Genomic DNA, 17,879 nt, shown 5'->3' with positions numbered 1-17,879 from the left:
GAAAGGAAGAAAGAGGTGCCGTAGTGGAGGGCTCCGGAATAATTTCGACCACCTGGGGATCTTTAACGTGCACTGACATCGCACAGCACACGGGCGCCTTAGCGTTTTTCCTCCATAAAAACGCAGCCGCCGCGGTCGGTTTCGAACCCGGGAACTCCGGATCAGTAGCCGAACGCTCTAACCACTGAGCCACCGCGGCGGGGGCTGTATTTTCCGAGAAAACCGATTCAGAAGCACTTGGATCTTGATTAGAACCCACGTCGATAGGTCTAGCTTGCTCGACCTGGCCTTCGCCAAGGGTCGATACGTGTCTACTTACTGCTTGCATCCCGAGATGCGATGCTTCTTTCGGGTTAGTGAGGAGAGTATACCACACTTCCGTGACCGGGACCCCGCTAAACACTTTTTTTTTTTAAACAGTCACTCGTCTTCCTCTTGCTACAAAGACAGTTCGTGGTCTCGGGGCGGCCAAGGAGGATATCCGCTGGCCTGGACAAACTTTTGATGCTCTTTGGACGAATGAAATCGCACATGCCACGACTGTCACCCTATTAAGTTTAGTCATGGACCGCCTGTTGTGGCGTCATTTATTCAGTAACAGTTGATTAACAAGATGCCACGGACACTGTTGCTATCTTCGTCAAACCGAGAAGTTTATAGCAGGTAGTTTTAACACTGTATCTGAAAAAAAAAAAAAACAAGGCCCGGGCTTGGCTTCCGCTTTTTATTGCTTGCAGGAGTGACAGATTTTTCCTTCTTCTTACTGTCAGCATATCTATCCCTTGTCGTGACCACGCGAAAATAGTACAACTAAAGAAGATCTTGTAATGTTGCGAGTATGTTTAACAATTCCGTGCATAGGCCGAGGTATGCAAGTATCTGTGGTGAGCTACCTTCTTTTCAGGCGACATGACTAACGCATTATTACTAGGCACCCGCAGCTCTTGTTGTGGCCCACTGTCCTCCTCACTCTCAGCTATAAACAAAATCGAGGCCAAACTCTTCCCTGCTGCATATACCGGACTAAAGGCTTCGTGCGGCAAGTATCCACGACATACGCTCTGCAATGTGCAGTCGCTTATGTGGCGTTGAAGCTCCCAGCAGCAAGAAAACGTGATTAGGTGTAGTTGAAGCCTTGTGAGACTCCATACGTTCAGGGTATTTCTCTTAGTTTTTAGTTTTAGTGTAATTGTTTTGTGTGTTTGACTAAAATTAGCTCGTATGATAAAGTTATAGCTAGAGTCAGCCGCACAGGTCCAGTGGCCGCACATATAAAAGCTGCCAGGCTATTAGCACTCCATTGGCATGTTGGCTGCATCGCGTCTACAGCTCACTTACGGTCCAAGCCAGCAGCACGCCCTACATACAGTGTCCAGTCCCAGCTAGGTGGTGTTCCCTACTCGGTGTTGTCTAAGAGCACCTGGATAACATATATGCTTACTGGGCAGGAGGTAAACATGCCGCTTATCACTGAAAAAGCCCAGCCGTCACTGTATATACTTCACAGGAAGGAGCACAAGGCAGCATCCCTCCACCACTTAGCAACAGCGCACCTCTTTTGAATCCATGCAAACATCGCATGCGTATGCAGCGCGTCCCCGCTGGTGTTTCCCCACTCAGTGTGGCACAGAAACCACGCAGGTAAAGTAACGCGTACGTGGCCTGCTTGGCGGCGTCCCAAACCTCCCTCTCTTTATTTCACTCCGGCCCGCGAACACGTCTCGGCGCGTAACCGCCGCTGCGGTCTGCTGCGGTGCCTCCTCCATCACGTAACCCGACGGTTTGGAGAGAAACCAGCGTGTTCCTTTCTGCACGATACGCCAAGCAAATAACCACCGGGATATGCGTTTACACAGAGGGGAAAGAAGGTCGCAGCACGCCACGGCTGCGCGTGGGTTGGTACACAACACGTCGTTTCCGGCGCATCTGACAACGCGCGCGGCGCGCTTGTTTCTGTAACAGCGCGCGGATGAAACGCGGAAACGTTCGTTCGACGCGGTGTGTTGGTGCGCCTCCGTGTCTGGATGTTGGTGATTCTCCTTTGGATACCGCGTGCGAAAAAACATCTTTAAAAACAAATTTTGGAGTTCCCGGGTTCGAACCCGACCGCGGCGGCTGCGTTTTTATGGAGGAAAAACGCTAAGGCGCCCGTGTGCTGTGCGATGTCAGTGCACGTTAAAGATCCCCAGGTGGTCGAAATTATTCCGGAGCCCTCCACTACGGCACCTCCAATTCTTCCTCTCTTCTTTCACTCCCTCCTTTATCCCTTCCATTACGGCGCTGTTCAGGTGTCCAACGATACATGAGACAGATACTGCGCCATTTCCTTTCCCCCAAAACCAATTATTATTATTATTATGCATTCCAGGGCACGCGCGCCAGATTTTTCACCCACTGTTGCGTTCGTATACTGCGGGGCTCACGTGGTCGACGCTCCATGTTTAAGCTCACCTTCATAACAATAAAGACCAGTCGCGCCTTTAAAAGCGTTCACTATAAACACTACCGCGTTTAACGTACACTCCATGCCCAGTCGAAAAACACGACAGAAAAGTTTTGTAGTAACAACGAAAGTTTCTGTAGTATTCGGCTGTGCCTTGTCGTAAACGACAAAACAAGAGAAGAATGCTGCAGAAAATACAATAGTACTACAGAAAAATTTATCGTTAACGACAAACCATTCTTTTTTTCGTATCTCGGGCGCGATTCTTTCGGTTTAGAGGGGTGTATGCATACACTGCTACGCAAAAGGACCGGTTATTAGAGTTATGCAGGTGAGCGAGCCTTGGAAGATGAAGTGATAGGCAAAAATGAAAGCGTGGAACGTTGCCTATTATAGACAAACAAAAGCAAGTTGCAAACTGGAACGAAGAAAAAAAAATCATGTGCATCACAACCAGACAAAAGAAATATTAACTATAGAAACAAAGCGAATACAGAGGCAGACGCGGGGAAAAAAATGCCAGTATACATACAAACGGAAGCAAATGTAGAGAACATGATGTATCCAGTCAAGCCTGGTGTGTTAGTTACGGATATCACACGAACATGGAAAGTATATGCCACGCCTCGCGACGCATTGTTAACAAGACGGACAGACGGACGGACCATGGTGAACTTGAGCTTGCAAGGTGGCACTGCAATTGTTCCATTCGCTGACTCAAAACTGCTGTTGTCAGCCGCTTGGGCCGCTGCAAACGCGAGAACACATTCTGCGCGATTAGATACCCGCGTTTGGCTGACAGCATTCATTGCCTAGCTTCTCTCGGCGTAGCCCGGATAGCTGACTCACGGCACGTGCGCATTCGACAGGGCGCGGAGGCTCACGCCAATAAGCGCCTGAAGGTGGCGCGGAAAAGTACTAAGAGTACTACCCAAAACTGCTTGCTCTTCTCGCTAGGCAGTGTGTTATGGCGCTGCAATCGGCACCGCAAACTTCAGCGCAAGTTCTCCATCGCCGCTACAATTTGAACAAGCCGCACTTAGCGCGATCATCGACTACTGAACACATGAACACACTGTGGTATGCACACAGATCCCCGCATCACTCTTTCCGTAACTTTTATTTTCCTCACTTGACGCGGCTAACGTGTTTCGAGGTCCGCATACACGGGAGTTATCGTTGACAGCGCAGAGCGAAAAAACAGCAGACCAGGCGGCGTTAAGCCATCCACACCGCGCCACACCTGCTGGGTGGGGGCCGCGGTGTGCCCTCCATATGAACACTCTTAGCACGTTCCTGGCATACATAGTACCTGCTCTCTCTGGCAGTGCGGCGCGCGTCGGAGGGACCATCATTCGGGTCTCACGGACTCCCCTCCCGCTGCGATTTGCCCAGGCGGCCAGGGACATTTCACTCGGGAAGCAACCAAGAACTGCTCCCTCCATCGCCAGAATGCATGGTGCGCACGCATTTCAGACACCGCCACACAGCACCTGTATAGCATCTGCTCGCTGAAGCCTCCGTGCACGCACGAGGGAACACAACAGCGATACGGTTAGTATATGCCTTGACTCTCCGTGGGTGTGTTGTGGGACAGTATATGCAGGGAAATCGGCAAAAAAACAAAAAAAAACGCTGGCCACGCTTCCCGGCGAAGCTCTCCGCTCGGCCCTGCATACTGTGCTGGCGGTGTCGTTATCGGTCGAAATGCGCGGAAAAGTAGGCCATTAAACTGCCTCCGTGAGGCGCCTTCGTACAGGACGCTGCATGGGTCGTCTATATACTACGCGCGAGCGGAGATTTATATCGTGAAAATGGCGGTCCGTGGGAGTCCTCCAGCTAAGCCGTTTAGATGATCCTTTCGATACGACCCTGATGCTGCGTTCTAGCCTTCTTCCCCGGGTGGTTCTAAAACTTACCGTTGTAGCTGTTTCTCTCTCTAGATATGAACGGATAGAAGAAATAAAGAGTACAACAAAGAGGTTGATACTCACGCGAAAACGCTCCAAAACTGGCGCTCACATCTCGGGATGGCCTTTCGGTGCAAGCAGGCGACCTCAGACGTGCTGGCTGGTTTTCAGAAATTTTTTTTTTTCGAGCGATGAAATGTAACCTCCATGGTACAGTACCTTCAATGCAGATATAAAGGGGAATACTCCTGGGCTTTTCGCCCCCTAAACCGCTGATCAGTGCACCCACTCTCAGACCGGACCTGAACAGCGTGACCACTGTAGTGGCTCCACGTGTTCCTCTAGCCCAGATCCACGAAAATTAACGTTTCGCTCCCTTCGTACGTCCGCACACGATTTGTGGGCAAATCACATCACGAAGCTTTGTGCTGATGCTTCCACATCACTTATCAGGAGATCACTCGCTATTGTCCCCTCCATCCATTAGACAGCTAGCTTAGGAAACGTGCATTCACGCTAAGCTAGAAAGCTCCTCAGCAGCATCGAAACATCACCAATGCTTATATTTTATTCATTACTTCCAAGCCGTTCAGAATCGCAAAGCAAGTGTCATCACGTCACAGCATTCACCTCGGCTCAGCGTTGCTCACATGGATTCATCTCTTGGCCTTCAACCCTGAGCGCACCGCCGAAAAATTCCAATGCTTCGTCTCTTGCATAAAATGCAGTACTTTAACTTTGTAGCACTTGGCGCCAACACTTTACACGCTTCTTTACGATCAGCTCGTCGTTTATTTAGGTAAGTCATATCGAGCATATATACAGCGTTCGCATGACTCTACAAATGTCGTGAATAAATAGTTCCTTCCTAGTGCCATAGACGAACGGAATAATCTTCCCGAACACGTTTCCACCGAGTTTAACCCTTCCATATTCAGATAGCTACTAGACGACCACTTCAGCCGACTGCTGCGAATTTTACTCGCACTTTTAGTCAGTTGCCTGTATATTAGCCTATGTATTAGCCTGTGTATTAGCCTGTACTACTGCACTCTTATTAAATAAGTCTGCATTGCCCCATTTTTTTTACTGTATTTTGTTTCTTGCTTGATTTGGATTTGATATATCTCTTTTGTATTGTCTTACTTTTAGTTTTGTCCTGTTCATTATTTGACATTTACATGTATGAATGACCATCGATCATCCCTGCCTCCACCAACCGGGCACCTTATGTAATATCGCTAACGGGGCCTTTAATGGTTACTGAATGATGGTGATTATGCGTGCACACCAAATTCTCTACGCCATAAAATGTTCCACACATGGGTTGCTTCACACAGAGAAGCTTCCCTCTGAGGTGCTCCTTTCTGAGGTGCTTCCCTCTGAGGTGCTTCCCTCTGAGATGCACTTCCCTCTGAGATGCACTTCCCTCTGAGATGCTTCCACAAAGATGCTTCAGAGCGGTGCCAGCGTCGAGCCAGAAAAATGAGCTCACTCTGTGCTATCAATCACTGGCGTGCATATGTTATAACGTCGTCACGGTCTATAAGCAAATAGCACAGTCCAAAGAGCTGAATGAGGCATTTCTGTGTGCGCGTTGTCTTGGAAATCCCCGGAGGAGGAACACGGTGTAGATTTGTCACACTGTTCCCTTCTGCGGAAGGGAGAGATCGCGGAAGGACACCTGCTATCCCCGGCCGCATCGATTAGAATCTGGATAGTTAACTAGACCCGATTATGATTAGCCTCCCTGCTTTTCTGTTCGTTTATGCCTTCACTGTTTCTCGGCATGTCGGCGGCCACATATCGCTGACGAAGATACCTGCGAATGTACCATGTGTGTTCCGGTACCTGCAGATGCGTACGGAGAACTCAGTTTATGGGAATTTAGTCCTGGGGCCGTGTTTTCTTCACGATTAATTTCCTGAATCACTCTTTTCTCTCTTTGAAATTTGTGATGATCGACTTTGATTCTGGGCTTGAATTCTGGTAGCGAGACAAAAGAACAGAAAATAACCGTGAAGAACCGCTGCAGAATACGGGCCCTGTGGCCCTCGTAATCCACTGCGCCTCATCTGTGCCATGTACTGCCACGGCTTTGAGGTCATCTAAGTCCATTACAACTACGTAATCATCACCATCCACCAGTCACCGTACCTGTGCGTGGAGCCAGACGCGCGTCCCTGCAGCAGCAAAGGAAAGAAAGCGTTCGGCATCTGATGCAGAGACGCAGATTCTTGAAACTCCCGGTCTTGCTGCTGGTCGGCCTTCTGCATTCTAAAAGTGAGACGCGAAAGAGCTTATGCCGCGCAGATATATCTGTGCGTGCATTAAAGGTCTCGGGGGGATGCCAATGATGGCAATCTGTTGCCGTCCCTGACATTGTTTACCGCGACTCGAGTATTGACTGTACGGGGCGCCCGAGATACATTTTATCAATATAAACAAACGATATAGAGTGCGCCGTGTATGCTGCACCATTGATAGGCAACCGCTGTTCAGAATAACCCTTGCTTTAAATGTGCAGTGTTCTTACTAACAGCCCATTACCTTCTCTGACGTAGCTAAGTGGTCGGCGGCAGAGAGAGAGAAAGAGAAAAAAAAGTAGAGATAGATAAAGATATAGGCATATGTATGCTCAATAAGCTCTGCCTCCTGCACTTTACTTTTTTTCTGCGAAGTGAGGGAATTCGGATGTGTGGCATTCAAGCCAAAGTTTCGAACGTCCCCTTTCCCAGAGAAGCACTTTTTGATGTAGTGCATAATGCGCTTTTGTCACCGGTGCGCTGGCTTTTGTATGCTGTCGTACACGAATGCTGTGCAATGTCGTCGCTCGGCCACCGTGTAGTCCAGACATAGCACCGTGAGATTTCTGGCTGTTTCTTCCGAGAGGAAGATGCACCCTTCCTCGGAAGCCTTCAGGCCGTATTGTTTGCTTTCCAGTTGTGTACTGGAACTAATGGCACCCCTGAAGCTCAAGATCTCTTCAGGGTGAGCAGAACCCTTGTCCTCACGTTTTAAGAGCTTTTGGTCTTGAGCGGTGCCGTAAGGTGGCTCCAATACAGGGCTCCAAAGCAAAACATATGGTACGAAAACTTTTGAACGAGGCTGTACATTTGAGTAAGCGCCCCGAGGCCTGACGAAGACGTCACCAGTGCGATGTGCAGCTGGTGGCATCATCAGCGGCCTCCATTCTTCAACGACGGCGTGCAGAGAATGTTACACAAATGGCGACTGTTACGAATATATATGGGCAGCCTCTGGCACCACCTACGTAATATAGGTGTCGAACCACCCTCACAGCTTTACAAACATCACAACCGGCCGAACGCTGGCTATCGCGCAACCACGTAGGTAGTAAAGTTATTTCGTCATATTCTTCACAAGCGGACGGGTTTGGGGTCACAGGTGGCTGTACCTTTCCTAATAGTCCAACCCTCCATCAACCTTAGTGGTCACGACTGCGCATGCCTATGGTCGTACTGAAAGTGCAGTAGGGAGTGCTCCGAAAAGCGATGCGCTCCCAGGAAAGGTGATTGGTTTATGGGGGTTTAACGTCCCAAAGAGACAGGCTACGAGGGACGCCGTAGAGGAGGGCTCCGGATAATTTATACCACCTGGGTTTCTTTAACGTGCACTGACATCGCACAGTACTCGGGCCTCTAGCATTTCGCCTGCATCGAAATTCGACCGCTGCGGCCGGGATTCGAACCCGCGTCTTTCGGGTCAGCAGCCGGGTACCATAACACTGAGCCACTGCGGCGGCTTCCCAGGAAAGATGACACTGCAACCTTTCATTTCAATACTGCGCCTTTCCATTCCACCGCTCCAAGGAAGAAGTGATTCAGCATCTCCGGTATAGTTATTAAGAAACGCTGAACGCGATGACAGCCGCCCGCAGAGTTACGTGTCCTTTACGCCCTTGTCACAGCATTGCTCCCCCCCCCCCGGGCGCTCCGCTTTCCCGGAGTGTGTGTTCGACCGTGACTGGACCGAGCCCCACCGTCCCAACGCATTAACATTGCTGGTCCGCGATCACCACCCGGTAGCTGTATGCACAGGCTCTCCACATTGCTCCACTTCGAGTGCGCGCGTAAACAATGTAATAATAACAAAAAAATGAAAAACCATTTTTCCGACCGGCGCCAGCGCGTTAATGGTTAATCGAGCAGGACGTTGAGTGTCTTCGGCTACAGCCGAGACCGCTTTCGTGTCAAGGCTGGCCGGCCGCCCCAAACCTTCTCCGCCGCCGCGTTGGAGCGAAATGACTGGGGAGCTATACTAGAAGAAAAGCGGCGGCAAAAATCGCTGTCATTTGCGGCCTGACCAGCAGCGGCTGGTTGCTGGCGCTGTCAAAGCGTAATCGCCTCCTTTCTCTATTGGCTCCACGCGTGGACGCTGTTCTGTTCGGGCAAAGCAAATACAACGATCGACGTCGGGCGCTGGAATGAAAACGAAGAACGACTGCCCGGACAAGTCTGCCGACGCCTTAATGCAGTGTCGAAGAGTGGGCACGGACGCTGCGCTTCGCTCGACGCTGTAACTCGTTAATTGCCCGTCGAAACCAGGCGGCCGAGAAAATTGCGATAACGGGAGAAGTTGAGGGCCTCGGAGATTTAAGTGTCGCGCTGAGAACATCACGGCAAAAACGCAGCCGGCTTGGCAAGAGTGGTATGTGTACGTATATGAATTCACTCATTCGTATTAATCCCACAGGACAGCTACAAAGAAGCATGAATATATATGTGCCAATCACTTCTCTGCTTTGACTGGTTGGCGATGTGAAAAACGCAAGAAAGGTACCCTGAATAAAACGGCGAGTTTTTTTTTTTTTTCATTCCTGCTAGAAAAGTGGCGACGCATGCAGCGAGACACCTTCGTCATTAAGCCCTGTCAAGTTGCTGACAAATTATCATTTGCGCCTAATACGTATACTAGCTGATGGGATTTCGTCGCACCGTTTAAACCATACATTTTCCAAACTTGAGTGCTCGCATATATACTTCATCACTTTGCTCCGTGCTTGCTTTCACGCGAGCAGCTAATTCAAAAAGGAAAAAAAACAATAAAAATCGCTGCACAGCTCGATAAAAGATAAATGCCGTTCAATGAACGTTGTTTTGCTCGATATGTAGCGTACTATGGGGGCATTATCTTGTTAAGATATTGCTAGCTTAATTCGATAGTACGGCGGCAGTGGTGAAAGCCGGATGTGGACTTTCAGTCCGCGACGTATGGCATAAGAATAATAGTATATGCATATACACGTATGCATGCGCGCTTAGCAATGACTTTGCCTCATGACGTTGCTGGTTAGGTAAGGGTTAATAGTTTTTCACACGTCAAACCAACACTACCTGCTTTCAGGGAAAACTTCTATAGTAGAAGGTTCTCGATTCATTTCAACTAAAGCCGCCGCGGTGGCTGAGTGGTTATGGCGTTCGGCTGCCGGCCCGAAAGATGCGGGTTCGATCCCGGCCGCGGCGGTCGAATTTCGATGGAGGCGAAGTTCTAGAGGCCCGTGTGCTGTGCGATGTCAGTACACGTTAAAGAACCCCAGGTGGTCGAAATTTCCGGAGCCCTTCACTACGGCGTCCCTCATAGCCTGAGTCGCTTTGGGGCGTTAAACCCCCATAAACCCATAAGCCAAATCATTTCAACTAAGAATAATTTCGGCTTCCTTCGAATGTATGTCATAACGAGCCCCCCATTTCCATACTCTTGTCTGCTCATCAGGTTCTATCAGTGCGCACCGAAATCTCAGCACACATACGCGTTTCTAGTTGGTGTTGCACCCGCCATATACATGCAACACCTGTACGAGCGCAACACCTCCTATAGACACTCGGTGCTGTTGCACCGAGCCACCGCGGCCGGCTTGTGATACTAAGGGCACGAAGACGCGCTTTCGAAAACCCCCTCGTGTTAGCATGGCGGGTGCATACGTAACGTCTATTTTTGTTAGCCAGCGAGCGAGTCACTCTACTATATCGCTCGCATCGCGAAGCGAGCACGACAGTTCAACGCGTGTGTCATTTTTCCGGAAACCGGTCCCGAGCTGCCCGACGTTGCCGGCCAATTACGCGCTTGGCAAGCTGGGCATTGCGTTAGGGGTGCGACGATGTGGGCTACAGCTGGTTGATGACGGGGTGCCCCAACACCAGCTTGGTTCCTCGGGCTGTTATTTCGTCGGACACTGAGTATATATGAGTGCATGTTTGTTTCTATTATTCGTTCACCATCCTTGTTTCTGAATAGGCAGGTGTACCGTTGCGTGTTACCGTTTCTTCAGCACCTCTCTTTTGCGCTATTTTTCACGACAGATTGATACAGTATAGTATAGTGCGTAGGGTAGTATAATATATAGTATTGTTCAGTGCATAATATGTTTTGTGTAGTGTAGCTAGCTTTAGCGTAGTTTTAGTGTAGATTTATTGTAGATTAGTGCAGATCTAGTGCTCTTCCTCCTTTTAGCGCCCTAACCCCTCTTCCCCAGTGCAGGGTAGCCAACCGGAACCCCTTCCTGGTTAACATCCCTGCCTTTCCCTCCTCCTCTTTATCTGTCTAGGGCAGGTCTAGTGTAGATTTAATGTACCTTAGTGTCGATTTAATGTAGTTTAGTGTAGTTTTACTGTAGATTCAGTGCCGATTCGGTGTAGTTTAGTGTATGTTTTGGTGCAGCATATTGTTAACAATATCCGTTTGCACCTTGCGCAGGCGATGGAGAATGCCCTGCACTCCCGCGACCGGGTCGGGGTGCAGGACTTCGTGCTGCTGGAGGACTTTGAGAGCGAGCAGGCCTTCGTGGAGAACCTCCGGAAGCGCTTCACCGAGGACCTCATCTACGTGAGTCACGTGGTACACCTTCCCACAGAGCGTGCTGCAGTGTATTGCGGTTGTTCATCCCTTCTGACGGGAGCCGAGAATTGCTTCCGTTCCTTCGAAAAAAAAAAAAAGCGGAGGGGAAGTTCCAAACAGGATATTTATTACTCACTGCACGACTTGTCTTGCGAGTGAAAGTTGTGCGTTGGCTGCAGACCCTGTCCAGAATGTTAAACTTCCGGCCCTCACAAGCGTCGCATCCGTGCTGGTTTGCTTTTCCGGCACTCTCTATCTCTCCATCACCCCCCCACCCCCCTTTCCTTCCAGTAAACCCGTTTACACGGACCACTGCTTGTATATAAAGCGTTTAGTGGTAGCAGTTGAAGCTGGACAGATATTGCCCTTATATACACTCGCAAGAAGGCATGTCGAACTTCTCGAGAACTTTGTAGACACATTTTGAAATCATATTGTTTAGTTAATAATTAAATTGCATTTCTGCTATTGTATAACTCATTGTTCTTTGTATTTCTTGATGTTAATTAATATGGACACTACCTGTTGCTGTAAACCACTACTGCCTTGTAGAAGGGGTCATGGGCCTAGTCAAGCTGTCGAGACAGCTTTTAGCTCTTGACCCTTTCCAGGATCCATTATCTCTGGAAAAATAACAGAATTGAATTGAATTGAATAACGTTTTTACACACGTTTTAAACACAACGTGATTACCCATAGCTTAACTGCACCACAAAAGAAACGTCGTGAGAATTTTTTTTTTTTTTTTGCCGTAGGCGCCCTGTTATGTGGAATCCGCTATTTGTATATAGCGCGCTAGCTGTCTTCTTTTCTTCCGCAGACGTACATCGGGCCCGTGCTGGTTTCGGTGAACCCGTACCGACGCGTCGACATCTACAGCGACGACTACGTCAACCTCTACCGCAATGCCAACTTCTACGAGCTGCCGCCGCACGTGTGAGTCACTGGCGTTTTTCACCTAGGCGACGGTGGAAATGAACGCGATCCGAGCTGGAGATTGGGAGCCCGATATTCTCAGCGGCGAGGGAGAAAAAAAAGAAAAAAAAAGAAAAACACTCTGGCCGCCTGTGGCATTGAAATTCCTGAGAGACCTAAACAATGCGAAGTCATGCCGGCTATAACGGGATAGCTTCTCATATCAGTTCTCCTTTCATGGTTTGACCCGCCGCGGTGGCTCTGTAGTTACGGCGCTCGGCTGCTAACCCGAAACACGCGGGTTCGATCCCGCCGCGGCAGCGGAATTTCTATGAAGGCGAAATTCTGAGGCCCGTGTGCTGTGCGATGTCAGTGCACATTAAAGAACCCCAGGTGGTCGAAATTTCCGGAGCCCTTCACTACGGCGTCCCTCATAGCCTGAGTCGCTTTGGGACGTTATAAAACCTAATAAACCAAACATTTCATGGTTTGGACGTGCGTTTCAGAACACGAAATGTTGTTTACCGCAGTTAAGTTATCTAGAAATGAATTAATGCTAGCTGACAATGCCGAAAATGTAGTGTGAGCAAACCGAAAAACTCTTGGTCAAAAGTTTTTTTTCTTCAGCGTGCGATTGTACGCCTTTAAAAACGTACTTGACGCCTCCTTAATTCGCGTTCGAGAAGCCGGCCTATCGTTGTGTGCATTGAGCCTGCACTTTCCACCTCGCAAGAGTGCTCATCGTGCTTTTCGTGTAGAAATGCGCTCTCTCCATTTCGGAAAGAAACGCTAGTTTCGCACGGGAATAATAATAAAAAGAAGCTTCAGGATGTACGAAAGAAAATTTTAAAAATTTATTTCAGTTGTCACAGAATATTCAATTCTATATTCGTGTACAGCGGCGAAATGTGCACCTTTTGTAAAAGAAGAGAAGACTATATGTTTTGTTATCGACAGCGTCCTCGGGCAAGCTAGCATGAAATTCGTCTTTAGGCCACTGTGCTCCTCATCGGAATGCTGCGCTTTTAGAAGCGCCTTCAACCGTCAGAGCCTTTGTCACAGTGACCAATACTGCGCCCAGTTGTCGAAGTAGCAATGGCCTGAATATCCCACATACTCTTAACACTAATACGCCTATATGGGTGTAGGTACATGCTTTTTTGTAGGCACATGCGAAGCCCTAGCTCGTTTAATCCTTTGGTCCCGGGGCATATCGGGATGGATCCTGTAAACAAGTCCTTCATCGTTAATCGCGGAGTGAAAGGCTCTGCATTTATCTCGAAAGTTCATTAGCGTGCACCGACATCGCACTGCGAACGAGCGTTTGTTCATTCCGACGGAGACGAGATGAAGCCTACCTCCATTGTCGGAATCGAAGCCGCGGAACGCCACATATCCGGCGTTCTAGCGTGTGCGATGTTTCACGGCAGTTGCATCTCGAAGTATACGATTAGTAGCGTAGAACGTCACGCAAGAACTGCGAATGGAAAAGGGGAACAGAGCCATTCATGGCAGAAATACTTCACGGCTTAGCCTGCAGCATAAACGGGAAAGGCTACATATACCACTGCTTTCACAAGCTGCGTCACGGTGTTCGGCATATTGTGGGGAAAAAATAAAACGAAAATGTTGGTCGTAACGCCGCCATCAGTGGAAGCACGGCGCCACGCTTCAGTGCGAGCGTCGCGGGTAGTTAGGTTGCGTAAGCGCGCGTCGATTAGCGTTCGTCGCGTCTCGGAAAAGCCTACAGAGCGTTGTTTCTAGGTGAGCGACCTCGGCATTGATTACGCAGAAAAAAAAAAAATCTATTCGAAACTCACTCGTTAAACACGCTAGGAAAGCGGAGGTTCTCGTCACAGTTACTTCCCGACGTCACTTAACGACCATTTAACGTATCAGACATTTTAAATTACACTTCGTTCCGTAGTTGCCGGCTGACGGTATGTGGCTAGAACACGGTGTAAGAAGTAGCACTTCTTACACCGTGGGCTAGAAGTACGTGACTCACGCTGGTGGCTTTCCTGTGTAATGCTTTTAACGTTTAGTTCTCTAGTGCGCTTTGTTGCGCTTTACGTGAGTGAGCTCTTGTATTTTGTTCTCAATTTAGGCGTAGGACCGCTCGCACACGTATACGTTGCATTAGCCGCGTTTCCGACATATGATTTTTATAGAATCGTAAAATTGTCGTTCATTTCTTTTTTTTCTTAGTTTTGCACGGAGATTATCATTTTACAAAACGCACTCTTATCCAGTAATGTTATCGGGGCTGACACCCGTCTTGCACTGCGGCCACTGGATCGAATACAGTCCCTATAGTCATCACTGACCATGTACTAATCCGCTACTGCCAGCATTTTTCTTCTCTTTTTTTAAGGCATGAAAATGTTTTGAATCAAAATTGCGCCTTAATTAAATGGGTAACCGTGTGAATGAAAGCCTAATTTGTCTGCATCCAAAGTTTCGTTTGCGCATTTTTTTTTCGTATTCCAAAAACGCACTGCTGTGGCCTACGCGGTTTCGCGATAAAGTGGGAGGTTATTTGACACCGTATACTTCTTCGGCGCCGACATCGCAGCGTGCGCAGACGCTTTGACAAATCATTATCAGTTAATTTAGAAGTAAAGTGCATGTTTTTTTTCTGTTTTTATTTCTTACTTTTTAGTGCAACATCGTTCTCAAACGTGACGTAATTAATATGTCAGGCTGATTTGTTAAGCCTCATGCGAAACGTTCTCCGCTTCTTTCCGCGGCATGTTTTATTGTTATAAATAGTATTACATTTATTCGTCGGATGATTTGAAGTGTCTAAAGCGCACAGGCTGCTGCACACTTCGAGGGAAACTGGGAGAGCTGCCGCCCAGAGCCGGCGAGAATGAGCGGCACAGGGCGCATGCGCAGAAAGAATGGATTTTTGGGCCGCATCACCGCACGTTACTGGACTTCCTTCGAGAGTTTGTGTACTTATATTTCGAAATAATACTTTAGGCCAGCGGGCACGCTGTCTCAATAAAAAATAAATAGCAGCCGGTCGTGCTTATGTGGCGTGTGCCTTTCCCGCCAGTTGTGCCCCGCCCACAGAGGGCAGCACTTCGCGAAGCGCGGTGGCCACGCTTAAGTTAGCCGCGCTCTCCCAGTTCCCCTCCAAGTGCGAAACAGCCTTTACATCGTATATTTACGATCCTATATTGATTTCTATACTCTGCATTTATCCTTCACGTGACTCGTTGTTCGTGTCCCGAAGTTCTGTAGTTTATTTAGAACTCATACACACACATGCATGCATACATATGATATGCTTTGTGACGCGTACATTTAAGACCACGAGCTCTCTCGCGTATGAAACAAACACAGATGCACGCAGAGCAGACACGCACTGCAGCCAACAGCGCAGAACGCGAGGAAGAAAATAATGAGATGGAAACTCAACATCTGGCGGAAGTCGGCCGGCGGAAGACGAGGAAGAAAAAAAGCAAACAACAGTGTTCCAGATCTCGGGGCACACGCGCTGCCGCGTTTATTTTTTTCTGTTTTTGCTTTTCGTGAGCATCCGGTCTATATATGACACGACTGAAAATGCCACGTTAATTGCCATATATATGTCGGCTGTAGTGAACCTAGAGTGGCAACAAAGGGATCTCGGTTCTTGGAGGCGTACATTTTCCTCTACTCTGAAACCGCAGATGAGATATCCGAGTACAAATATGTTTACGGACTACGGCAGCGTGTATACTCCCCCCCCCCCCTTCCCCATTTTGTAGCCATAGCTACATTACGGTAGCATTTCGAGCCTTCAGCGTGGCTGCACCGCCACGCTGTCGCGTGGTTGGTCACGTGACCAAGCTCCACTCAGCCAGTGGTAGCTATCGCGTCACTCCAGGTTTAACCAGAGCTAAACCACCGCCATTTTTTTTTTATAATGGCTATTTCAGAGCATTCCAAAGTACTTTAGGGAATTCACGACGACAGTGTAGTAATTTTAATTAGGGGAACAATTACTCATCAACATACAGCCGTACATCTAAGCTGAGCCGTACGACTAGAAAGGGAAGCTGAGGTGGACGCCGATTAGTAGTTCTCTTAAGTAATCAAAACACAATGCAGGTTCCATTCGTGGAAATCCGGCTATCTGAAACTCACTGCCAAGCCACATGTGGCATTGGGATTAACTTCTTAGCGCTGCTTAAAACACTGTCACGGTGGGGGAAGAAAAGACGCAACACACTCTTGCCCGGATTTTGATTAGGAGCTTCTTAATGAGACGGAATGAAGGAGAGTTACATATAGTCCGTTGATGACTATGCACACTCTCAATTATTTGAACACGAAGGGACCGAATTATGCCGAGTTCGAATTAACGGAGCCTTTTTTTAAGCCTCAGTTCGAGTAAACAGGAAATTCGAATTAAGCTAGTTAGATTTGATGATCCTGCACTATTTATTCAATCATTGCTTCGCTTACATCTTTTGTATGAATCACAAATGTCTTGCTTGTTTTATTTACTTGTTTACTCCACTCTGTTGCCCCCAATTTTTTGGCAGGGTTTTATATGCCATTCCCGTTGGACATATTTTGACGTCAGTTTAAGAACGTTGGCTGCTGTGCTGAGAACCCGACAGGCGAAAACGGTATGCTTTGGCTGTGCTGCCAGCTGAATGCTTAGTGAGCAACAAGTAATGACGCCTGAGTTTACTCTAGTTAATTCACAACCGTGTGTCCTGTCTCCCACTGTGGCGTCTTTATAGAGCTCTTTGCTGCCAGGGTTATGGCGGACCGGGTTGTGTCTGTATGAAACAAAGCAAAAAAAAAAAAAAAGAACAGTATATGGTACAAAAATAGAGAACGAGAAAGAGACAATATGACAGCAAAACGCACGGCTGACGCACAGCGACAGTACGAAACAGATGAAATTCGTGCTTATTCTTTCGCGATGGTTACACGTACAAAGACGCCCCACGTAGTTTAGTGGCTATGGCGCTCAGCTGCTGACCCGAGAAACACGGGTTCGGTCCCGGCCGCGGCGGTCGCATTTTCGATGGAGGCGAAATGCTAGAGGCCTGTGCGATGTCCGTACACGTTAAAGACCCCCAGGTGGTCGAGATTTCCGGAGCCCTTCACTACGGCGTCCCTCATAGCCTGAGTCGCTTGGGGACGTTAAGCCCTCGTAGATCGTGCGTACAGAGAGGCGTCTGCGCGTAGTAAGATAGGCGGTGTCGTGCAGGTTCGCCATCTCCGACGCTGCGTACACGAGCATGCACGAGGAGTGCCGCGACCAGTGCATCCTCATCTCTGGCGAGAGCGGCGCGGGCAAGACCGAGGCCTCCAAGAAGGTGCTGCACTACGTTGCCGCCGCCAGCCACCACTCGGACGCCGTGGAGCGGGTCAAGGACAAGCTGCTGCTGTCCAACCCCGTGCTCGAGGTGCTTCCTTCCTCCTTTGCTCCTCAATTGCTTTGCATGACCGGTCCAGCGCTTCTTTTCTGAGTGGTGGCCGGTGATGATGCTTCACCGCTAGCACACAAACACTGCAGTGGAGATGACTTCAGTTTTGCTGGGGGTATGTCTTGTTCAGTGGGCATAAACCGTTCTAGTTTTTCTTGGAAGCTTTAAAGAGGTCCTCGGATAAGCAAGAGAAGAGAGTCCTTGGTATTAAACGCGGAAACAGCTACCTTGTTGCAGTATTTTGACTTCTTTGTTTTTTTTTTTTACATCTAAAGGTCCGCGATATCTACAGAAGGAGGGCATTTTCATTTTTTA

The 17,879-nt window shown here is 48.6% G+C and overlaps 1 protein-coding gene across 4 annotated transcripts in view; it reads left to right on the top strand.

Moving 5' to 3' along the window:
* The window catches only part of Myo61F (unconventional myosin 61F), a 155,384-nt gene that overhangs the window by 117,020 nt on the left and 20,485 nt on the right, over positions 1–17,879 (top strand). For all 4 annotated transcript variants that reach the window (XM_077654094.1, XM_077654092.1, XM_077654091.1 and 1 more), the window contains exons 2-4: positions 11,071–11,199; positions 12,032–12,147; positions 17,345–17,543. In XM_077654094.1, the coding sequence (XP_077510220.1) occupies positions 11,071–11,199; positions 12,032–12,147; positions 17,345–17,543 (444 nt within the window). The remainder of the gene's footprint in view (positions 1–11,070; positions 11,200–12,031; positions 12,148–17,344; positions 17,544–17,879) is intronic.

The sequence above is a fragment of the Amblyomma americanum genome, chromosome 2 (assembly GCF_052857255.1).
Source record: "Amblyomma americanum isolate KBUSLIRL-KWMA chromosome 2, ASM5285725v1, whole genome shotgun sequence".
NCBI classification, from domain to species: Eukaryota; Metazoa; Arthropoda; class Arachnida; order Ixodida; family Ixodidae; genus Amblyomma; species Amblyomma americanum.
This window is presented reverse-complemented; position numbering and strand designations above follow the sequence as displayed.